General features: G+C 47.8%; 1 protein-coding gene across 1 annotated transcript in view; it reads right to left on the bottom strand.

Annotated features, from left to right (window-relative positions):
* The window catches only part of KIFC3 (kinesin family member C3), a 37,494-nt gene extending 16,182 nt beyond the window's left edge, over positions 1-21,312 (bottom strand). Inside the window, exons 1-10 of the mRNA XM_060255288.1 lie at positions 21,118-21,312; positions 18,937-19,002; positions 10,396-10,536; positions 10,065-10,304; positions 9,374-9,547; positions 7,570-7,717; positions 6,713-6,843; positions 6,055-6,166; positions 2,954-3,135; positions 2,439-2,543 (exon numbers count right to left, since the gene is read on the bottom strand). Of these exons, the coding sequence (XP_060111271.1) occupies positions 2,439-2,543; positions 2,954-3,135; positions 6,055-6,166; positions 6,713-6,843; positions 7,570-7,717; positions 9,374-9,547; positions 10,065-10,304; positions 10,396-10,536; positions 18,937-19,002; positions 21,118-21,246 (1,428 nt within the window). The 5' untranslated portion in view covers positions 21,247-21,312. The remainder of the gene's footprint in view (positions 1-2,438; positions 2,544-2,953; positions 3,136-6,054; positions 6,167-6,712; positions 6,844-7,569; positions 7,718-9,373; positions 9,548-10,064; positions 10,305-10,395; positions 10,537-18,936; positions 19,003-21,117) is intronic.
* Between the last annotated feature and the right edge of the window lie 3,525 nt (positions 21,313-24,837).

The raw sequence follows: 24,837 nt of genomic DNA, 5'->3' as shown, positions 1-24,837 counted from the left end.
CCCTCTCCTCTGCTTCAGAGTTGAGCTGCCAGCACACCATCACGATGATGTCACTTTCAGGTGACGTCATTGTGCCACATGCACTTTGTTAGAGTCCAGGGGACGGGGTTCTGCCTGGGCTGAGCATAACACATCCTGCCGGGGGTCTCCAAGGCCAGGGCTACATCTTCCAGCCACACTGGTGAGCAGATCAGCAAGCTCCTAGTGGGAGCAGCAAAGCTTCTGTTCTCCTTACCCCCTCCTGAACCCCCCTTGGTTAGAGCATGGCTACATGTAAGCATGTCAGAAATACTGTGAAAACAGATCTTCATGGCAGAGAACCTGATCCCTGCTTGTGAATATGGCAGGCCTGCCTTTTTAATCTCTGAAATAATTATATTTTATTTTTAGTCCACCTTTCTTTCTCACTGAGACTCGAGGCAGATTACACAGTGAAAGTCAGTGCAATCAATTGGGTGAGACATCTAATAAGCAACGCAACAGGACTAGCACTACAGAAATTAGAAACAAGGAAAAAACATTAGACATGATCAGTGTCAGACAATGTGGAAAATGGTATTAGAAAACAAGAAAACTAAGCAGCAAGAGCAGAACAGGTAATGTCTACTATACAGCGGCAGAGTCCACAGTCCTGTTCCCTTTATAAAAGTGATTGCACTGACTTTATAAAAAGTGCCTTCCTGAACCATTCCATGACAATATTACCTTTCTAAAAAGAAGGAGAAGATGATTGCAGATTTATACCCCGCCCTTCTCTCTGAATCAGAGACTCAGAGTGGCTTACAATCTCCTATATCTTCTCCCCCCACAACAGACGCCCTGTGACCTCACACCTCAAAAAAGATATTATAGCATTGGAAAAAGTGCAGAAAAGGGCAACTAGAATGATTAAAGGGGTGGAACACCTTCCCTATGAAGAAAGGTTAAAACGCTTGGGGATCTTTAGCTTGGAGAAACGTCAACTGAGGGGTGACATGATAGAGGTTTACAAGATAGAGAAGGTAGAGAAAGAAGTACTTTTCTCCCTTTCTCACAATATGAGAACTCGCGGACATTCAATGAAATTGCTGAGCAGTCAGCTAAGAATGGATAAAGGAAGTACTTCTTCACCCAAAGGGTGATTAACATGTGGAATTCACTGCCACAGGAGGTGAAGGTGGCTACAAGCATAGATAGCTTCAAGAGGGAGTTGGATAAACATATGGAGCAGGGGTCCATTAGTGGCTATTAGCTACAGAGTTTAGATGGAACTCTCTGTCTGGGGCAGTGATGCTCTGTATTCTTGGTGCTTAGGAGGGGCACAGTGAGAGGGCTTCTAGCCCCACTGGTGGACCTCCTGATGGCACTTGGGGTTTTTTGGCCACTGTGTGACATAGAGTGTTGGACTGGATGGGCCATTGGTCTGATCCAACATGACTTCTCTTATGTTCTTATGGGTGGGGCTGAGAGGGCTCTCACAGCAGCTTCCCTTTCAAGGACAACTCCTGCAATAGCTATGGCTAACCCAAGGCCACTCCAGCAGCTGTAAGTGGGGGACTGGGAAATCAAACCCGGTTCTCCCAGATAAGAGTCCGCACATTTAACCACTACACCAAACTGGCTCTGTCTGACATAGTTTTACACAGTTCTATTCTTTTACATTGTTTTCTGTTTTACATAGTTTGCAGAATGGAAACCTTAAGCCCATAAAGAATGATTGCCTGTGCAGCTTTCGATAAGATATTGACAATCTATCCACACTTTGGTATTTTAGTTCTATATTACATTTATCTTCTTAAAGGAATGATGGTATTTATGAATTCTTTATACTGACCTCTGATGAAGACAACACATGGAAATATATTTGGTCTTTTATAATTGACAACTGAATGTTCCACAGGTTACAGAAACATTGTTTGCCTCACCAGGAAAGTTAGACTTGACTACTCTTCTAATAAGTGTGCCAAGGTTACTCATCAAGTAGCTGGATTCTGTTTGGTGATTTTTAAGTCTCAGAAAATATACTGTAATTAGATCTCAATTTTAAAATTGTTTTATCTGATTTATTATATGCCTTGAATTTTTTTACATGTAAATGTGTTATGATTGATCAAATGACCATAATAAAGAACAAAGGGTGTGTTCATACTCCGCTACATAATGTGTTTTGCAACTGGACTTTTGCTATTTTTACACTGTGAAAATCAGTTGCAAAACACATTATGTAGCGGAGTATGAACACACCCAAACACTGTTCCCTTGTTAATGGATAATTTAATCTATTTAGATGGTATTTGTTTCTAGGAGGAGACTTGATTCTCTCTTTAGACTTGATTATATTTTTGTTTCTCAATCTTTTCTGGTTTGGCTTGGTCCTATGATCCCTAGCACAAACATTTCAGTTGTACTCCAAAACCTGCAGATTGTTAGCATGCAAATGAAAAGGCTATGATGCTCACCTCCATAGTGTAAGTCTTTCCTGCACCAGTCTGCCCATAGGCAAAAATACAAACGTTGTAACCATCGATGCACGATGTAATCAGGGCTTGAACCTCCCGGAAGATCTTTTGAAAACAAGGCTTACATCAGATACCAGCAGCAAAGTGATTCCCTGAAGATCTGGAGCCCAAGGATGCTAGCTGGAAACCCCCGTATTCTGTTAATTCAGGCTGCTTTAAAACTGTTTTACTTTTATATTGAATTATGTATTGATGCTCTGATATGTTTTTACATTCTGTTCTATGATCCGCTCTAAGCCTGCTTGCGGGGAGGGTGGAATATACATTTCATTAAATAAAGAATAGAATGAGAAAGCAGGGTGAGAAGAAGCCCAATACGCCCCTCCCCCGGTAAAAGAAATTCCTATTCGGTTGACAGCCACTGTGCTTCAAGCCAAGCTCCGCCCTCACACACATAGCGGGAGGTCTGTCAACCCTCACTGTTGCAAGCCCCAGAATACTGCAGCCATACTTACATCTTCCTGCGTTGCTTCTGGAGGGAAAACCTTATCCAGTTCAAATGATACCTGCTTCCCTTTGTGCATTAGCTGCAAAACAGCATCATCATCAGTATCGAAAGTCACTGCAATGGCAGCATCTGGACCTTCTCCATCCTCTTTAGTTATTGGCCTGACACGGCCAAATACTCGAATATTTCCTTCAAAAGGGAATTAGAGAAGTTTATACATTGGAAAGCAACTGGTTTCCTAGCCCCTGACTCCTCTGCAAAGACCAATTCATCCAACAAGAACCCTCTTCCAGATGACATTTGGGTCATTCCAGATCAAACCCTGCTTTCTGTGAAGTGGCATGTGCACAAATCCAGCCTGTGTTAGAGAGCCAACAGCAAAACTATCTGAGCTGGTGTACATCGCAAGCCATGTTTCCAATCCCAAAGTCCCCCAATTTTGGTAATGGAGAGATAAGGTAATCAGGGCCAGCACTAGGGGTTCTTGCGCCCCACCCCGCCCTCCACCCTGATGATGTCACATTCTCCCTGACTTCGCTGAGGCTTCCTAATCCTCGAGAAGCCTTGGCTAAGTCAGGAAGGCAGTGGGCTTGCTCAGAGTCAGGCCCTGAGCAAGCTTGCAGCTACGCCTCCCTACTTTGCCGAGGCCTCGGTGAAGTCAGGAAGGCAGCGGGCAGCCACGACCCCCAACTTCACAGAGGCCTACGAAGCCTCGATGACGTCAAAGGCAGGCTCTGAGTGTGCTCACTGCCAAGGCCCCCCTCTCCAACTCTGCCGAGGCTTCCTGAGCCTTGGTGAAGTCAGGAAGGCAGTGGGGATGAAGAGAGGGGGCGCCCTAGGCAGCCGCCTACTCCCATGCACCAGCCCTGAAGGCAATTGAGACTACAGTAGCTGAGCAGCTTCAGAATTTCCTGGGCGACACATCAGCATTGGATCCGTCCTGGTCCAGTCATGGGGCAGAGATGGTGTTGGCTGCCCTGGCAGACAACTGGATCAAGGTGGTTCAGCACTGCTGCCGTTTCTACTCAGTCTCACAGCAGCATTCAACATGGTCAATTACAATCTCCTGACCTACTGATTGCCAACACGACAGTTAGTGGAATCACCATGAAATGATGGAGGACAAAGGGTGGCACTGGGAAAGAGGTTATCAACTAGGTCAGGGGCATAGCCAGGACTTTTTACTTCAGGGGGCATTTAAATAAGTCAGGGGGCACATCCGCATACACACACAGGCTGTGTCAGGAGCAATGAGAGAGTAAAAGTTCTTTTATGAGCAACAAGAGAGCAAGAGGCAAGGGCCCCGGCAGGCAGGGCGACAGCACGGTGGGGCCAAGGGGTGCATAAAAATGAGAGAGAGAGAGTAAGGAGAGTGTGCAGGTAGGGGGATGGTGCAGCTGTGGCATACGTGGAAAATTAATTTTAAAAAAACTAAGAGAGAGAGGCATGGCCACTGGCAGGCAGGGCAGGCACAGCTGTGGCAAAGAAAAAAGCAAAATAAAGCTATGAAGAGAGAGAGAGAGAGAGGAGGGTGCAGGCAGGCAAGGCAGGGTGACAGCTCAGCAGTGTGGCCGTGGCATGTGAGCAAGATAAAATAAACCACCTGAATGGGAGGTTGGGAGGCCTGGATTAGGTACCCCTGAACATGTGGTGTTTTGCATTCTCCCTGGCGTTATTTAACATTTGTGTGTGTCCCCTCACCCAACTGGTGCAGAGTTTCAGGCTGGGGTGTCCCCAGTATGCTGATGGGAAAGGAAAGGAAAGGTCCCCTGTGCAAGCACCAGTCATTTCCGACTCTGGGGTGACGCTGCTTTCACGGCAGACTTTTGACGGGGTAGTTTGCCCTTGCCTTCCCCAGCCATCTACACTTCCCCCCCCAGCAAGCTGGGGACTCATTTTACCAACCTCAGAAAGATGGAAGGCTGAGTCAACCTCGAGCCGGCAACCTGAAAACCCAGCTTCCACCGGGGATCGAACTCAAGTCGTGAGCGAGCTTAGGACTGCAGTACTGCAGCTGACCACTCTGCACCACGGGCTCCCTGACCACCGGGATAGCATCCCACATAATCTTGCTGTGGTGGGGTGCTTAAAAAAAAGTAGGCTGAGACTGAATCCAGCAAAAATTGGGTTATAGACTTCCCACTGTTGATGGCGTGCCATTGACAGTGGTGCAATCTGTCAAGAGTTTGGGCACGATCCTGGATGCCTCCTTAACTATGGAGATCCAGGTCATGAATATTTATTTATTTAGATTTATATCCCCCCTTCCCACAAATGGGCTCAGGGCAAATACTGCCTGGCTGGCATTTCTCCACCTATGCCAAGCACAGCTATTAGACCCTGACCTAGTCACAGTAATCCATGCAATGGTCACCTCCAGGCTAGACTACTGTAACTCATTCTATTCTGGCCTCCCCTTGAGATTGACCCAGAAGCTCCAACTGATCCAGAATAAACAACCTGCTCTGTGCCAGCTCTGCCGGCTCCCAGTGGAATACTGAGTCAGGTTCAAGGCTTTGGTGTTGACCTTTAAGACCTTGCCTATCTTCAGGACTAACCACCTCCTCTGTACCGTTACACCCCACTGAGAACAATCTACCAGTGATCCTTGGCCCCAAAGACATCCACCTGTGCTCAAGCAGAGCGAGGGCTTTTTTGGGCCTGGCTCTGACCTGGTGGAACTCTCTGCCAAGCACCACCAGAGCCCTGAAGGGCGGAATGCAATCCCGCAGGGTGCGTAAGGCAGAGCTGTTCTGCCAGGCTTCTGGTTGAGGACAGCATCATGGCTGGCATCCTTTTTTCTTCCATCTTTTTCACTTCAGCCTCCTCCCCCTCCTCCCCACAAGATGGCAACACGGTCTGGAGAGGGTTCAACACTAAACCATTGATGCCATCTGGAGATTATTTAGTAATATAGGAAACACTGTTATGTTGATTTTCTTAACTTTTGATGTACATTGCCCAGAGTCCTGTGCACTCAGGGATTGGGCAATTCATAAATTTAAACTATGAATAAAAAAACCCAAAATAAATCCATTGAATCTGGCAACTCGGACGCAAAGCCGTTCACCAAAATCTCTGCAGTGCCAGCAAAGAAAGGGCACAGACCTCTCAATCGCACAAGTTCATTGTGACATCTTTTCCGGAGCTGCAGTTCCCTGCGGTATTTTCTTAGCAGCTCCTGGTTTGTGTGGTTCACCTCTTCAATGGCCTGCCCAACCTTCAAGAGAGAACAAAAGATTCTGGTATCATAACCCACAGGTATCATAACCCACAGGTATCATAACCCACAGGTATCATAACCACAACTGGCTATCTGAACAGCTGTCCTTCACTGAGGTACTATTTACTTACGAGGAGCCCAACAACAGAAAGGAGAGGCTCATCCCCACACTAATGACAAACAACTGGTGGCCTCTCCTTCCTTGGAGGTTTTTAAACAGAGACTAGGTGGCCATCTGACAGCAATGAAGATCCTGTGAATTTAGGGGGAGGGGCTTGTGAGTTTAGAGCGGTTCCTCAGTGGAACAGGCTTCCTCCTTGGGAGGTGGTGGGCTCTCCTTCCTTGGAGGTTTTTATACAGAGATTGGATGAATGGCCATCTGACAGCAATGTGAATCCTGTGAATTTAGGGGGAGGGGTTTGTGAGTTTCCTGCATTGTGCAGGGGGGACTAGATGACCCTGGAGGTCCCTTCCCACTCTTTGATTCTATGAAAACACAATCCTTGAACTGTACAGGCTGCTCTCTGTGCAGATTTCCCTGACCTCTGCCTTGGCATTCTGGAAGGCTTCCTTAAGCAGAACAGGGAATTCTCTGACTTGTTGCTTGAGGTTATTGTAATCATTAGTGAGAGTTCGAAGAGCCGGCTGGAGTGTAAGAAGGTTCTTCCGCACACCTATAAAGAAGAGTAAAGGAGAGATCACAGATCCATGCAGAGAAAACTCCCTTTTCCATTGCCACAGACCATCAAGCCTGCTTTGTGGGAAGGGCTGGATATAAACCAAATAAATGAAATTTCCCTTCCTTGAAAAAGCCATAACAGTGGGAAAGGAAACTTCAAAGTATCTCTAACATAAAGCAGAGATTCTACAAGTGTCAGGAACAGGTCCCTAACAAGTATAATTGGGGATGGCACTATTACTTGGTTTCTGGTTTAATTAGCTTTGCTCATTAACCACTCATCATTTTGCAGATGTATTCATGACTACTAACGTCGATTGTATTTCTTAAACATTCAGTGCTTTGTGGGTGTGGGATGTTCCCAGTTTGCAGGGCTCTAATCTGCTGATACTGAACTGGGATGAGTCTGTGGGAACATGACCTTGAAGAAAGCAACACTGAGGCGGGCACAGGAAAAGGGGGAGCTGTTATTTCAAGAGGTGTAATTATTGGGGGCCAACCATCCACAGTCTTCTGCTTGCATGCCGATAATGGCTGCTCTCTGATCTATCAATAAAGCTACTTCTGCATATACTCAAGGAGTCTTATGGTAGTTCCTGGGCAAAACCTCGCAACAAGTCCTAGTGGAATACGTCCAATCAGCTGGAAGTGATGATTCTTCAGGAAGGTGCTCCACCCCAGCTGCAATTCTGTCAGGCCCTCAGAGGCAATGTTTATTCACCTGCCAGGTTCTCATGCACTGCTTTCATTTCTGTTTGTGCTCGTGCAAATGCGTCTTCAATGGCTTTGTTCTTATCCTCTTCCATGGTCTGCATTTCCTCCAGCATTTGTTCATGAGCTCGTTCTAGCTCAGACTCATACATCACAACCTAGAAAATGGGCCACAGTGAAATTCCTACAGGAGACAAATCTCCGTTTTCCCTGACTTCTAATAAGTCTCCTCCACACTGATGGGAAAGAACTCGTTTCCAGGAACAGATTGCAGGTGACCTCTAGGGAAACCAAGTCAGCCAAGCTGGAGGGAAATGCCCCTGGCTACATTGAGGGGTTAGCTGAGTTCGAGTCCAGCAGCACCTCAGAGGCCAATAAGGCTCTTGAGAGTCAAACTTTCTTCAAAGGGAGCTCAAAGTCACACTCAGAAAACCTGGTTGGGCTCTCAGGTGCTCCTGGGCTCCAGTCCAGCCATTCTCCTGCAGGTCAACATGGCTACACTCGGAAACGACCTTCATGGAATGGTGAGTGTCTGTCTGATGCTCTCTAGCTGCTTTGGCTAAGAAGGGGGTCCAATGAAAACAAGGCAATTTAAAGGGTGGAAACTGGGCACAACTGGAAGCTAGAAGCTAGTACACCTGAGCTTCTTGAAGCATCTTGGAAATAATCAGGTGAAGAAATCCCCAGTGCAACATTTTAAAGTTTTATTTTCAGCCCAGCAATTAAAAAATAGCTCTAAGTGCTGCTGGAATTACTTTCCTATCCTTCCCTTTCAAGCTACTGCAGCTGCCCTGAGCCTGCTTGGCGGGGGAGGGCGGGATACAAATAAAATTTTACTTACTTACTTACTTCCCTTCTCTTTTAAAGGAAAAGAGACTGTGATGATCGCACACACTCAATAATGTACTTTTAATCCACTTTCCAACTGGATTTTGCCAGTTCACACAGTCAAATCCAACTGGAAAGTGGGTGGAAAGTGCATTACTCAGTGTGTAATGGCAGGCAGCACAGAGATGCATCGTTGCTCTGGATGGGGAAAGAACAGCATCAGCTCCTCTCCTCTCCTTCCATCAAAGCTGAAATCTGCCTCTTCTCAGGGAAACACAGAGGCAACTGTACAGTTTCCCCTGCAGCCAAAGTTACAATTTGGAGTGGTGGTGGAGATCAGGAAATCCATGCTTTGCAGACCTGTTCTGAAATACTGTGGTTTTGATAAGAACAGGCATTTTGTGACTGCCCCCCCCCCCCAGCAGCCAGTTTGAGACTGGCAGCTTCCGAAAACAAACATTTAAATAATTCTGACAAGTTAGTCACTTCTCCACCATAAGTGCGTGAGGCAGCTGACAATAACAGTCATTCAAAACAACCCATTGCAGCAATAGAATCTAAAACAGAAGTACAGACAATGGGCACGTCAATTGTAAATAAAAATCAACAGCAACACTAAAGCAGCCATCATTAAAAACAATCAGGAAACTAATCACAAGAGCCTGAAGCATCATGGAAGTTAGTGAGGTATAATGGGTTGCTTTGATTTAGGAGGATTTAGGAGACACAAGTTTGAATCTCAGGAAGCCCGCTGGGTGACCTTGGGCCAGTCACACCCCCTCAGCCACAGCTGACTGTAGGAGAGTGGAATGATGTCAGCTGAGTCGCCATTAGGGAGAAAGAAGGGGTTGAAATGAACCAATAAATAACTAGGAGAGGGCAAGCACTTCTGCATCTCTGTAGCTGCACCATTTCTGAACCCAGCTGAGATGAGCTTCTTGGCACATGTGTCTGTCTCTTCTGCACAGGCCTGGCTGGTTACGCACCTGTGCTCTGAGCTGGCCTGTTGTCTTCTGAGAGAGCTGTAACTGCTGCTCCATCTCTTTGAGCACCTGTCTCTGCATCTCAGCTTGCTCCTGTAAATGCTGGCTCCGGGACTGGGCTTCAGAGAGAGCCTGCTTCATCTTGCAGGACTCCACTTGCACAGTTCGGACGACATACTGCAGGGCAAGAGAGATAACACAGCTCCAGAACCACCACAAGCAGCTAGGCAAAGGAAAGATGATCATGGCACAAACTCATCAAACCAGCTCATGAAAATATCAGGATTTCTGTTTGAAGCTCTTCCAAGGGCTCTCAGAAGGTGACTAAATTGTACCTTCTTTAAGAGCGATACCAGATGTGACAACTGCCAAGTGACCAGCATGGAGACTGGCAGTCATCCCGTCTCTGCAAGTTCCCTCCAGAGCCCCTTCCCCCAGCAGGGCAAATAACACACACCACCCCCACCCCCCACAATCTTTGGGTTCAGGAAAATGGTTGGGGAGAAAGCTGAAGCCCCTCCTCCCCCCAGTCCCAATCTGAATCATGTCACGTCAATGTCTTGGAAACAAGTTCCCAGAGGGAACTAATTAGCAGTGGTCATATCGCATCATGCAGCAGACGGCATGCCTAGTTCAGAGCTGAGAAAGCCCTGTGCATGCCGTTCATCTGCCACCTTTCCAAGGTCCACTTCACCTTGATTTGCTGCGGTTGGGCTTTGAGGCTGGCTATTGTCTCTTGACTATCTCGCAGTCTCCGGCAGAGCCTTTCCTCCTCATCTGCTTTCTCTGCTAGACAGTCCTTCAAGCGCAGCTCAACCTCAGCCAACCGATTGGTTTTCTGCTCCACTTCCAGGTCCAGCTCAGACAAACGACTTTTTGCTTGTTCTGTTTCTTGTTTCAGTTGGGCCAACTTTTCTTGCAATTTCTTGTTCTCCTGAGCAACAAACAGAGGGAGAAACGTCACAAACACACAACTGCAACCGGGCGGCCCACAAGGACTCCACTGGAAAGGAGAAGCTTTCTACCTGGTGGTGCTCGCAACCAGCACAGTCCGTAGGCTGCTTCTGGAATCCTTGTAGCTTTGCCTCACACAACTTCTGCTCTTGTTTTAGGCACAAATTCTCTGCAGCCAGAAGATCCCGATGCTTCTCCAGATCTGTGCTACTCTGAGAAGGGTGCACAAAGAAGGGAGAAGAGGAAACATATGCTTCATGAGTTATGTTACTGCTACTCCAAGTAGTTGACTGGACCGCAGTGAAAAACCCAAATGTAAGAATGTACAAATAGAACCCACAGCAGACACAATTTGCTGAACTATCAGAAGATTTGAGACAAGCAATAATCTTTCCCAACTGGGAACCTGCTGGTTCCCATCCACTGTGCAGCAAATATACTAATAAAGAGACCCCCTCCCCCTTCAAATCTGTAATCAACCAGCTGCACAATCAAAGTTTTTAGGAATCACTAGGCAGATGTTTGAAAACCAAAGCACAGTGTGGCAGTTCAAAATATTTTTTTAAAGAAACATTACATGTGTGAGAAAAGAAGGCAGCCATTGGGTGAGATCCAAACGAAATTGTCCGATGACAGAATGGAACTCTCCCCCCTCCCTCCCTCCCTCTTTCTACTGCAGCCCACCCCATCTCCCTCAAATGCTGCTCCTGAGGAATAGAGGACTGGGGGAATGGCATGGGAGAGGCCTGCAGCAGAAATCGCCCTGTCTTCTTATCCAACCCAAACAAGGAGACTTCCTTGGGAGGAACTGAGCCATATGCAGCAGCAGCAGCAGCAGCAGGGGATTAATGACTCCGCAGTAGCAGCGGCTCCGCCTTGGGCTTTTCTTTCCTCAGCTCAACACCTCAATTCCCCACCAGCTGCTGCGCAGCCACATTTTGACCTGCATCTTCCTCCAATTTCCCCTGTGTCTTCCTGGTCTTGTTTTTTTAGAGATCAGGAAGATGTGGATGAAATTGGAGTGAGATATGAGTCAAATTGCAGCCACACCACAAGTGGTGGGGAATCAATCAGTTGAGCTGGGGAAAGCAGAGGCTTCAGGGCAGAGCCATTGCTATTGCGGAATCAGTCAGGATTGATTGATTTGATTTGTTAATTGCAGGGCTCTGGGTAACGGACAACAAAAAGGCATAGAGAACTATACAGACATTAAAATTCCAATCATTACAGAATTAAAATAAGTTAAAAGAAGATCAAGTCAAAAAGAAGTCCACGATGGCATCCTAATTCTGAACTGCCCGGCCAGTTTTCAGGCAGGGGGAGAAGCACAAGATCAGAATGAGGGGGAGGGAGAAAGGAAGTGGCTGCCAGCAGCCACAACAGAAAACCCCACTGCTGTCATCGACTATAAGCCTGGTGGAACATCTCTGCCTTACAGACCCTGCAGAATTGGATAAGATCCCACAGGCCCCTGGTGGTATTCAGCAGAGTGTTCCACCAGGTTGGGGCCAAGATTGAAAAGGCCCTGGTTGAAGACAGGTGCACATCTTTGGGGTCAGGGATCACCAGAGGTTGTTTGTTGCACATCTCCCTGACCCCCAACCTGACCAGGCAAATGACCAGCCTGATAATGACATTTCCTCTGGAGAAGAGGAGCACCGGGCTGAGATAGAGCCCATTAATCTCCAAGGGCAAGACAAACAGACTCTTGACAAAACACTGGCAGTTCCAAGTCTGCCTTCTTCTCCAGCTGACAGTAATTTACCAGATGTTGGGGTGGGAGAGGAGGCAGGATCCATTGTTTCCCCAACACCCCTTCATCACTGACACTGCTAGTGGAGATCCAACTTGAGAGCTCATCGCAATGTGTGCCTGATGAACCGCAGACACCTGTCCTCAGAGGAGTCCTTGCAGGAATGCGTGCCACAATAAGCAGTAGCTAAACAGCCCATGGAGAATCGGCTATAAATCCAGGCAGGGGGAAGCTGCTAATTGTGGATGCAACTTGGACCATGGCTGCACAACCACCAGCTTGGTGTCCTGAACTTCTGACTGAATCTTCTGCTGCTCTGAACTTGGACTGGACCCTGGACAACCTGACTTCTGAACCCCTGAACCTTGGACTGCCTGATGACTCCCTCACTGGACTCCTAAAACTTGGACTGTCTCTTGACCACACTTCTGCCTGAACAATTGCTGTGAGTGACTACCTGGTGCTTTCTGCCTGCTTGTTCTGTGGAACTTCCACCTGCTACCAGCAGTGGACCCACCAGAGCCAGTACATTGTTATTTGCAGAGCATAAAGCCCTCCTGGAGACATACCAAGGAGACAGTCCTGCAGGTCTGTTGGTCCCAGACTGCTCAAGGCTTTAAAGGTTAATACCAAGACCTTGAACCTGACTCGGCACTTCACTAGAACCACTGCAACTGGCGCAGCAGAGGCTGAGTATGTGCCACTCGTGACATTCCCATCAGGACTTGTGGATCAGCTGGAACTTCCAGGCCAGTCTCAAGGGTAGGACAGCATAGAGAGAGTTACAGTAGTCAAGCCTGGAGGTGACTGTTGCATGGATTACTGTGGCTTGGTCATGGCGTGACAAGAAAAGAACCAGCTGCCAGGCCTGGTGAAGGTGGAAGAATGTCAGCCTGGCAATGTGCATGATTTGGCCCCCATGGCTAAAGAGGCATCCAAAATCACACCAAAACCTGTTAACAGTTGGAAGCCTGGACTCCGACCCTGAATCCCACTCCCTACTCCAGCCACAGAATCTTTGTTGGATTCCATCTCACCTGCTCTTTTTAAACCATCCCACCACAGCCAGATTTTGTGGGGCAGTAGCCAGGCGGCCATCCTATAAAACAGGGGTGGTCAACAGTAGCTCTCCAGATGTTTTTTGCCTACAACTCCCATCAGCCCCAGCCATTGGCCATGCTGGCTGGGGCTGATGGGAGTTGTAGGCAAAAAACATCTGGAGAGCTACCGTTGGCCACCCGCTATAAAAGGTATAGCTGGGTGTCATCAGCGTACTGGTGACACCCAAGCCTGAAACTCTGCACCAGCTGGGTGAGAGGGTGCATATGAATGTTAAATAACATCAGAGAGAGGAGTGCCCCCTGACAAACCCCACATAACAAAGGTTGCCGAGAGGACACGTCATCTCCCAGAGCCACTCCGTGTCCCCAACCATGGAGAAATGAGGAAAGGCCACTGAAGGGTCGCCCCACAGACTTCCACATCAGCAAAGTGGTGAGTCAGAAGATCATGATTAACTGTGTCAAACACTGCTGTCAAGCAATAACATCAGCCCCAACCTGCCTCAATCCAGCTGTCTATGGAGATTGTCCATCAGGGTGACCAACACTGTCTCTGTTCCGTGGCTGGGGTGAAAGCTGGACTGGAATGGATCCAATGCCGATGTGTCATTGGGTCGTCACAAGTTCTCTCAAAGCTGTTCCACTCAGGAGCAGTTTCTGTCAGAGGTCTCTCAGCTCCACCTACCTCACAGGGTGTCTGAGGAAGGGAAAGGAGATTGCAAGCCACTCTGAGACTCCAAGTGAAGGGCAGGGTATAAATCCAATTTCTTCTCCTTCTCCTCCTCCTGAACCACCAGTTTTTGACTGACTCTTGGGCCGTTTTTGTTCACACCAGACCAGGGATCTCCGGAGGTGCATGGCTACCTCTCTCCCTCGATTACTTTGCCCAGGAATGATAAATCTGAAACCGGCAGGATCTGAAGCATCCAAGTATGGTTTAACAATAAAAATAAGAAAGTTCTGGATACTTTCCATACAGACTTAGTAGCTCCTTTCTCTTTACAGGAAAGCCATTTTACCTGAGAGATCCAGGTTCAAATTTCTGCTTTACTATGAACATTTCTGGCTAACCATGTATCAGGATCAGTCAGGTATCAGTCAAACAAACTTCTCTGATGAAACCATGGATAAAGTTCATTACTACTGAAGTGCCAGCACTAATCTGTACATGGCCAGTGTTGCCAGGAATTAGTATTAACAGTTACAGTGGGGCAGTTGTGTGGGTAAATTCTGGAGCCCATTCCTCCCACCTCCAAGGCATTCAAACACCTTCCCACTACTCTCATCTGTTCAATCCAAGGTCACTATGTCTTTGGAGATGCCCGAAGTCAGTTGTCTTAGTGACAAGATAGCTTAGAAAGCGTGGGATACACCAGAGTTAACAGTCAAAGTGAAGTTACCAGTCCCCCTCCCCCATTCCACTCTCCCCGCAACAGACATTGGTTTAACTAACGGTATAGATCATGGCAGGCACACCTGACACACTGCCAGAGGCCAGACAAAACAGTAGGGAATTGGATATTGGCTGTGAGGCATTTCTGAATTTTTTCACAGGTAAAGTCTTGACACTCTGCCGTGATTGATACAGTAGTGGAACTAGAAGCTCCTTGGTCACCTTCTGGTCCTGTTCTGGACCACTTCAGCTGTCACTCACAGGAGGAGGTTGACAAGGTTCTCACAGCTGTGAGGCCCACCACTTGCTTTCTCAATATGTGCCTGTCGGGTGGTAAAGCCCTGTGGACACACAGTGCAGGCCCTCCTGTGTGATATGATCAACTTGTCCCTTCTGTTGGGGCATTCCAGCGGGGTTGAAGGAGGCAGTGGTGTGTCCACTCTTGAAGAAACCATCTTTAGACCCAATATCCTTAGCTAACTACAACCTAGTGTCAAACCTTCTGGTTCTGGGTAAGGTAGATGAGAGAGCAGCAGTCGAGCAGCCGTAGGTTTTCTTGGATGATGCCTCCATCCTGGAACCTTCCAGTCTGGCGTCCAGTCTGAGAGTCAGTTTGGTGTAGTGGTGAAGTGCACAGACTCTTATCTGGGAGAACCAGGTTTGATTCTCCACTCCTCCACTTGCAGCTGCTGGAATGGCCTTGGGTCAGGCATAGTTCTGGCAGAGGTTGTCCTTGCTCTCTCACCCCCCCCCCCACACACATACCTCACAGGGTGTCTGTTATGGGGGAGGAAGGTTAAGGAGACTGTGACTGCTCTGAGACTCTGAGATTCAGAGTGGATGGCGGGATATAAATCCAGTATCATTTTTTTTTTATTATTTATTTAAGATTTATACCCCGCCCTTCCCACAAGTGGCATCATCTTCTTCTTCCAACCTAGCCATGGGACAGAGATGGTGCTGGTTGCCCTTATGATCTCCAGAGGAAGCTGGACTTCTTGATTTGACAGCAGCATTCGACAAGGTCGATCATGATATTTGGGCCCACTGATCTCCAAGATCTGGGACAGAAGGTGGCACAAGGAGAGAAGGTGTCCCCATGGTTTCTGTTGGTCTGTGGTGTCCCTCAAGCAGCAATCCTCTCCCACTTCTTTTCAACATCTATAAGCGCCCCCTCACCCAGCTGATCCACGGGTTTGGGCTAAGGTGCCATCAATATGCAGGTGACACCCAGCTCCAACTGTTAATGGGTGGCCGGCTGGACTCAGCCCCAAATGCTTTGAGAGTTGAGAGTCACGTTGCAGCAGAGTAGGCTGAAGTTAAATCTGTAGAAGATGGAGGTCCTGTATCTGAGCATGGAGAGGAAAATGCGGCCCTGACAGGGCATCACTGACACCAATGAGAGGATCCTGGGTGTGATCCTGGATGCTTCCCTTTCAATGGAGTTTTCCCCCCTGAGGACTCAATAAACAGTCCTTGTTTGGTTATTAGGTTCCATTTATTAAGAATCTCAAGCAAGTAACTCTCAGACCAAGGGTCTGAGTCAGATCTGACCCACCAAAGTATATTCATCAATAATACAGGTGCAGCAAAAGCACAGAAAGCAAAGATAAGCCTCCCCCCCTCCCTCCCTGTTACTTTCCCGAGCATTCTTTGGATCGGGAGACTTTCTGTTCCCACTGTCCAGGTTGCAAACTTGATACAATTCGTTACCAAGTCAGCGTACAATCATAACATAATACAGGTGCATGGAAGCAGAGCGAAGCATGGAAGGGAAGAGACAGGCTAGGCAGGATACAAGATAACACAAATGCAGTATTTTTTAGCACAGTTTGTATGACAGTAACTCAGTACCCCTTTTGTGGCAGGTCACAGCGGTTGCCAAATCAGCTTTTTTCCATCTTCAGCAGGTGTGGCAACTGACCCAAAACTTGGCTACAGTGATCCATGCAATGGCCACTTCCAGACTGGACTACTGTATCTCGCTCTACACGGGTCTACCCTTGCATCTGATCCATAAATTGCAGCAAGTGCAGAATGCGGTGGTACATGTGCTGACAGTGATGTTCGTACGGGCTCACATATAGGCTGTGCTCTGCAAAGTGCACTGGCTGCTGATCCAATTTCAAACCTGTTTCAAGGTTCTGGTAATAAATTTTAAGGCCACCAACATACCTCCAAGACTGCCTCTCCCCATATGTGTCCCATCGAGCAGATCAGCATCTCCTGGTGATCCCCAGCCCAAAATACAGGCTTCAACTAGGACCGGGGTGTTTTCAGCCCCAGCCCCAGCCTGGTGGAATGATCATCTCTGCCGGGCTTTTGAATGAGGCAGTGGATGTCATTTATCCATCTGTGTCAGGACCCTGACTCAAGGAATAACTCAGGTTAACAGTTCATCAGGATGACCCTGACAGGATGAAAAACTGGGCTAAAAGCAATAAAATGAATTTTAACAGGGATAAATGTAAAGTTCTGCATTTAGGTAAGAAAAATCCAATGCATGGTTATCGGATGGAGGAGACTTGTCTTAGCAGTAGTATGTGCGGAAAGGATCTAGGGGTCTTAGTGGACCATACGCTGAACATGAGTCAACAGTGTGATGCAGTGGCTAAAAAGGCAAATGCAATTTTGGGCTGTATCAACAGAAGTATAGTGTCCAGATCATGTTATGTGATGGTATCGCTTTACTCTGCTCTGGTAAGACCTCACCTGGAGTATTGTGTTCAGTTTTGGGAACCACATTTTAAGAAGGATATAGACAAGCTGGAACGGATCCAGAGGAGGGCGATGAAGATGGTGAGGGGTCTGGAGACCAAGTCCTATGAGGAAAGGTTGAAGGAGCTGGGGATGTTTAGCCTGGAGAGGAGGCGGCTGAGAGGTGATACGATCACCATCTTCAAGTACTTGAAGGGCTGTCATATAGAGGAGGGTGTAGAATTGTTTTCTGTGGCCCCAGTAGGTAGAACCAGAACCAATGGGTTGAAATTAAATCAAAAGAGTTTCCGGCTCAACATTAGGAAGAACTTCCTGACCGTGAGTGATTCCTCAGTGGAACAGGCTCCCTCGGGAGGTTGTGGGCTCTCCTTCCTTGGAGGTTTTTAAACAGAGGCTAGATGGTCGTCTGACAGCAATGAAGATGCTGTGAATTTAGGGGGAGGTGTATGTGAGTTTCCTGCGTTGTGCAGGGGTTGGACTAGATGGACTAGAGGTCCCTTCCAACTCTATGATTCTATGACTCCTGCTTTGTTGAATAGAACTACAAAAGGCCCTGCAGACCCCTGCCTTCTAAGTTGGGGCCAGGGCTGAAAACGCTTGTATTTTGGGCTGGGATCACCAAAAGATGTTGATCCTGGGAACTGAACTGATGTCTCTCAGTCACTACATGGACACTTTTACCCAAGGAGCTACTGGGAATGGCCTTTATGGACACTGCAAGTTTGTGTTTCCATGTATTGCTCCAGTATCTGATTGGCAGACATCCCACCCCAGCTGGGATCAGAAAGAGGAGGATGTTCTACTGTGGCGGACTCTAGTGCTGCTTCAGTGGACAGCAACCAGGTATGCCACAAACAAAAGGGCACCTGGCTACAGGTAAGAACTTAAGCTTCTGCCCACAGACCAGCAGGGAAAGCTGTGTTGCCTTTTTCCTCTCCTTTGGTGCACCCGTGGCATGGGTGATTCCAGCCTAACGACAAGGGGCAGTGGCAACATCAGTGCCACAGAGCTGGCTGGGGCACCCGAGTGTGCAACTCATGCGGCATCACCAGGACATCCCTCATGGACTGGAAGGTGTCAATAGACACACCATCTTGTTCCTCTTGTCATGTGTATACACTTGTACAATGCTATGCTGTGCTTCAATGCTATGCTGTGCTTGCTCTGCCTTTGATATAACTGTAACTTGTTGCTTATCTGGAGGGAGGGTGGCATGTCTGGGAATTGGCTAGCTGCTAAGTAACCAAGGTAAAAGAGCTGGAGGAGATGCGAACCATGAACTGATAGTGGGCACCTGCGGTGATGAGAGCTTAGCAAAAAAACCCGCTTTTGCTTGGCGTGCTTTGGCTTGAATTATAATGGTCAGGGCAAAGGTTTATAAGTTGGGGGAACTGCCAGAGAGGTCAGTTCTGACAACGCGTGTGTATGCCCATGAAGCTGGAATAAAGATCTCGAACTTCAGCTGTCTTTTCCTTGACTCTGGGTCTGACATTAGGTACCACAGAAGTTGCTAGGAGCTCTGGTGCGCTCACTATGTGGCGTGAGCCTTGCCAAGGGATGTTTGCCACTTTTCCCATTCTTCGGCATGACCACACAATGCCAAATACCTGTGCTGGCTGACTTGCCTCAGCTCTTGGGGTGTTACAATGGCGTTGATGGTGAAGGGAAAGGGGAAAGTGTAACTCACCGACTCAGAATGAAGCCTCTTGATTTCCTGGGCTTGCTTCATAAGCTTTTCCTTCAGACGTTCTATCTGTCAACACACAGGTAGAGTTAAATAGGCATTTTGAAAAGGTCTTCACTTGATACTAAAATTAGCAGGTACTTCTAAATGTGCTTCAGAGTCCCACAGGGAATATTGCTTTCCCCCAAAAACCAATGAAACTGAATTCTTTAGTGATGTCAACTCAGCTCTAGCAGAGCAAGAAGGCAAACATGAGGAAGTCAAGGCAGAGCAGGAACAGCTGCTGTACAAATGGCAAACAACACTCTTGGACCAACTCCTCACTAGCAGTCCCTCCACCCCCAGGCTTCTGCTTTCCTCAGATAAAGTGATTCATTCCCACCAGTTGCTGCTCAGCTGCATTTGGATCCACGGCTCCCTCCAATTTCCCCTGCAGCTTCCTGCTCTGTTTTAAAAAAAAGATTTGGAAGCTGCAAGGGAAGCTGGTGGGAGCTGCAAGTCAAAATGCTGCATTTCAAAACGAACAACAGAAAGCTGGGAAAGTACAGAGGCGAGTAATCAAGATGATGAGGGGGTTGGAGCACCTTCCCTTTGAGGTAAGACTTTCCAGTATGTGTAGAAAAGAGACAACTAGAGGAAGGGGTGCATGATAGAAGTTTAAAGCAGTGAACAGTAGATTTAGAAGAGACAAAAGGAAATACTTCTTTATATGGCAAGTGAGCAAAATATGGAATTTACTGCCAGAGGACATGGGGGATGGCTACAGGCTTTTTTCCTTTCCTTTTCTTTTTTGGCCACCAAATCACATCTGACTTCTGGCAACCTCTGCTGGGGTTCTCAAGCAAGAGATGTTCAGAGATGGTTTGCCATTCCATGTCTCCATGTCACACTCTCCTTGGTGGTCTCCCATCCAACTATTAAGCAAGGCAGATCCTGCTTAGCTTCTGAGATCTTTGAGGATCAGGCTAGCCTGGGTTATCCAGGTCAGGGTGGCCATGGGCACCGACAGCTTCAAAAAAGAGGATTAGACAGTTTCATGGGAAGTTCTTAGCCTCTATGCCCTATTGGTGGACCTCCAGAGGAACTGGCTAGCCACTATATGAGATGGGATGCTGGACTAGGTGGACCACCGGTCAGATCCAGCAGGGTTCTTGCTATGTTTATATAACTGTCAGCACCCCACTTTGGCAATGTTGCTAAAGTCTGGGGAAATCTAGACCTTGTGGTCTATACATGGGTACAAAAAATGTAGAAAGCAAAACCATAAGAAACAGGAGAAATAGCACACCATGTCTGATGCATGCTGCAGGCTACAAAGGGTATTCTTCTGACTGCACTGGGAACCTGTGGCTACACTGCAGCACACGTTTTGCTTCCAGAAGACCCCTGATTTATTCTCTGGTAAAGCAATCTCAGATCGGGTAGTTACTGAGGAAGACCTTTCTCTGCCTGAGGTCCTGCAGAGCCACTGCCAGCCAGAGTTGCCTGCATGCCGATCAGACATCTCAGCAAGACAGACTAATGATTCAAAGACAGCAGCAGCATACGTTAGAAAGAGTTAAAAATAAAATGCATCCACTCAGAGAACAATTCCAGTTCACAGTGAAGCATTCCAAATCTACAGAACCAGGCCTGAAGGCACCGGAAGGAGAAGCTACGATCGCCTTCCTCCAAAAGGTGTGCAAGAGAGGGAGGGAACAAGTCTCCTGTTTCTCGTACAACAGGCACACTGCTGCCACTGCAGGGTTGCTCTTACTATGTGGCTGTTAGGAGAGTGGACTGGATATTTTTATTTATTAAAACCGTAAACCCTGAGTGCCAACTTACATTTTGAACAAATAAATTATCCCACTTTCAGCAGAAAAGCCCCATTGTAACTGGTGATATTCTTATCACAATCCCTACTGAACTAGCAGAAAGTATGAAGATTTGCTGCAAACACCACGCTTTACAACTACAGTTCTTCCCGAGGTCTCTCAGATATAGGGGATGGGGGCCCTGCAACTGTTAGTATGCCAACACCTTTTAAATGGGACACTGCTTTTTGTATGACAAAACACAGAGATGGTGGGAGATGCTGGGATGCCACTCAGATTCATATTCCACCACCTGTTCATGGGGAGTGGGGGAAGCCGATGCAGGTGTTATCATTCATCATCACCAGGAGTCTAAACAGGAAAATACCTGATTTTGCAGATGCATGGTCTGAGAATACTGGCTACTTTCTTGAACAAAAAGTTTCTCTTGCAGAGAGAACAGTTCTTGCTGCAGCTGCCACTTTTCCTCCTGCAGCTGAGCAAGAGACTCCACCATCTTCTGGCCCACAGGAAGCTGATGGGGCTCTGGCAAACTGGGCCGTTTCCTGCTGAAGAACCACCCACCTGGGGGGAGGGGGGAGAGAGCACAATTAGTCCAAGCAGACAAGTCAATAGACAGCCACACCTGGGGATGAGGCAAGGAGGAGAGCAGCATGGGATAAGCAGCAGCACTAAGCCAGAAAAGACAACCAGAAAAGGCTACAAAGCAGAGTTCTTGAAGGGCTGAACAGGGACAGAAAAGGCACGATGGAAAGCACCAGCCAAGCACCATTCTGGGAAGATTCCCAGCTTCTAGCAGCACTTCTAGGAGTGCTTATTTATTATTTGTTCCCGTAGATTTATAGACTGCCCTTTCCCATAGTGGGCTCAGGATGGCTTCCAACATAATAAAACAATCAAAACAGTTTAAAACAATTGAAACAGTTTAAAATTAAAACAATTAAGCCACAGCCCACATTAATTAAGGTGTGTGAACCACCAGCTACACATCCAGCCAAAATGCTGAACGGAGCCATCAGCCAGCAAAACCAGCAGTAGACTGCTAGCCTCACGAACAGGCTACTGGGATGCTGCTTACCCTGAGCAAGTATTCCCTAAGTCTGTGTCCAGAGCACCCCAAAGGACAATACATGACAAAGCTCTATACCTCAACAGCATAGGCCAAACTTTGTTTGTGTGAGCTTCAGTAAGAAAATACACAACAACGAATTCTGACTTAATTCCCCTGTTTGCAGCAAGTAACTTTAAATGTGCAACTGTTAAACTGCAGCCCGACAAGTACCTTCACGGACAGGGCCTCCACAGAGAGTGGGCCATGGACTGTTCTACACAGCATGTGACTGACATGTGGAAACAGGAGAGCAAGCTTTCTGAGCAGAGCAATGTCAGTCCAAGGGATGGACATATCCCCTTGGCTGCTTCTTGCAAATCCCACAGCAGGGAACTGGCTAGGGAGATGTACACGACAACCACACACACACACATGGACTTGATAAATACCACATGGCCTCATTGCTCCAGGGGCTGGAGTTCTTCACCCACTGCATTCCTGTCACCACAGGGAAGAAGAACACAAGACAGAAACTGGTTTTTATATTGAAAAATACCTGGGACTTTCTGGTGACCACCTGAAATAAACAATATCCTCCCTTTGAATGCAGGTTTGTGAAGCAAGGGAGGTGGGACAGGAAAATGAGAGGGGATGAGCGACAACAGAAGGCCTGCTAGCCAAGGGCGAGGAAAGAGCTTCCGACAACCAGCCAAATGGCTCCCCGCTGGCTGCTTAGAGTAAATGGTCACCACCAGGCCTCTCTCTAATGCCACGTTCCCTAGCCCTCGTAGGGTGGGCCCGTGTCCAGGCTGCTGAAGAGGCAGATGGCTTTGAAACCATAATGCTTGGAGCCAAATGGTGGCCATGGTAGGCCGTCGACATTGAAGAGCAGGGACAAACCACCATACACAATTGCTTTGTACGCAAACTGGGACAGAGGCTACAAGAGCTGGACCGGCCTTTGCTTGTGCAGCAGGAAATAAGTGGTTGCTCGGAAACTCCACCCAGAGGGCCTGCAGCCTGGCCCTACCTGTGTGAAACCTGCCCCACCGCCACTGCTCCTTGGTGTTCAGAGGTTGCACAAGGAACAGAATCATCTTAATGCCCCCATATGCCTCTTTAATTAGGGGGGGGGGGCGCATGAATGTTCACACACATTACAAATCGTTGGCCCTTCAGGATGGAGACAGGAGAGATCCGGTGCCCTGCATGAGAAGAAGTTTTCTTCAGCTCTGAATCTCCATACTGAGTAGGGTTGTGTATTTGGATCAGTGGAAACAAATACGGCTCCAAATACCAGCTGATTGCGCCGCATTCAGCACCAAATACAGCTGAATCAGAATCAGTGATGTTATCTGGGAACCAAACATAGCTGCCCAAACAAGGATTCGGTGGTATATGGGGTTCCCAAGCAGCGGCAGGAAAGGGGGGTTCCTGCCATTTCCCTGGGATGGGGGGAGAGTGGTCTCCAACAGCCAACTGCAGCCAGGTATTTGCACTTTTGCAAGGCTGGTGTTGCTACTGGACTATGCCAGCCAGCTTGGCAAATTGGACAGCAATTCACAGAGATCGCTCCAAGACTTAAAGGGCCAGTGCAAAGGGGGCTTCCCCATCCCCTGTGATATCTCAGGAATGTGAGGCTCTGCAAGGCCACAGCCAAAGGGACTGCGTAGGGGATCCCCTGGAGCAGTAGGCACCCAAAAAGGGGGCATCACAGCTGCAGAGAGAGCCAGAGAAGTAGCAAGGTGGGTGTTAAGAAAAAGCCTCTTAGCCTCGGCTTTTCTTGATCCCTAAAGCCCCAAGTCAGGTTTTGTGGCCTATCTGTATGGGCAAAGTTACTAACAGCAAGCAAGGGCCCCTTAAAGAATGTGGCTGGAAGGTAAATTGGCCTGGCTCTCCCACCTGCAAGATAAGCCCAGATGCCGCTTAGGTCAACGTGGACTTAAGTCACTGACCATAGCTTTGACAACTGTCACAGTGCAATTGCTGTCAAAGATAATTATCATTGTCAGAGCAACCATGCTGAGTCCCTACTGGGCAGTCCAGAATGCCCCTGAGGGTTGATATCCTTTAACTACCCACCATCTGGTGCACTAGGAAGGGGAGGGTGTGGCAGAGGGAATGCTGCCCATCTTGCCACTCTTCCCAGAACAAGCTTGGAACGTTGTTATGCTGACCAGCCGAGGACTGATGCCAATATCGACATGGTAAAACTAGCCTGTCCAATTATGTTTGTTTAGTTAGTCTTTTTATGTTAGTGTTCTTATTTTTATGCACTGCCTTAATTATGTACTTCTAAATAGAAAGCCTTATTGTTTTTAGCAGTGTTCTGTGTGTTTGCCCACTGGAGCTATCCAGGGGACTGAATGCTTTAGGCTCTTGGTCATAACACTGCCTATGTATTTTTGAGTATGGCTGCAGGATGCAGGTGGCCTACCCAGCAGGGCTGCAAGTAATCCTGGTGAGGGCAGGGGAGGGGTTTCTCCTTTTCCCTTCCTGAGGCCCCAGACCTACCGGGAAGACTGTGTCATTTTACAGCCTGAGGTTTGTTTCCCAAGGAAGACAGCTCTGAACTCCCATATGGTAGGGTGACAGTGGGCTGAATGCCTTGATAGTAGGAAAAAGGGCAGGGGGCCCTGCCAGCATGGGCCAAGTTGAAACGCCCAGTTGAAACTCTATAGAGGACTGCTGCCTAACGGAATATATTAAGCGCCTTTACAGCACTGCCTGCATCTGGAAATATACGAGAACAGCGTGAGTTGGTACCTAGTTTGACATCAAGGAGGAGAGTTTGTGGGAAAATGTAACCCGAAGGAGCAAGAAAATCAGGAGACATTCTGAGCCTCTGCTGCTCAGCAATTGGTTCCAGGATCTCCCCACTGAAACGGATTCTGAACCACTGGAACAAAGGCTACTTCCCCAGCCTCCGCGAAGCTTGAAGAAAGTTTCTCAGGATCCTGTGGATAAGAAGCCTGGAGCTTCTGCTCCCCACTATATAGGAAGAGGAAGGTGGTGGTGACTGGAAACTCCTTGCTC

The sequence above is a fragment of the Heteronotia binoei genome, chromosome 15 (assembly GCF_032191835.1).
Source record: "Heteronotia binoei isolate CCM8104 ecotype False Entrance Well chromosome 15, APGP_CSIRO_Hbin_v1, whole genome shotgun sequence".
NCBI classification, from domain to species: domain Eukaryota; kingdom Metazoa; phylum Chordata; class Lepidosauria; order Squamata; family Gekkonidae; genus Heteronotia; species Heteronotia binoei.
This window is presented reverse-complemented; position numbering and strand designations above follow the sequence as displayed.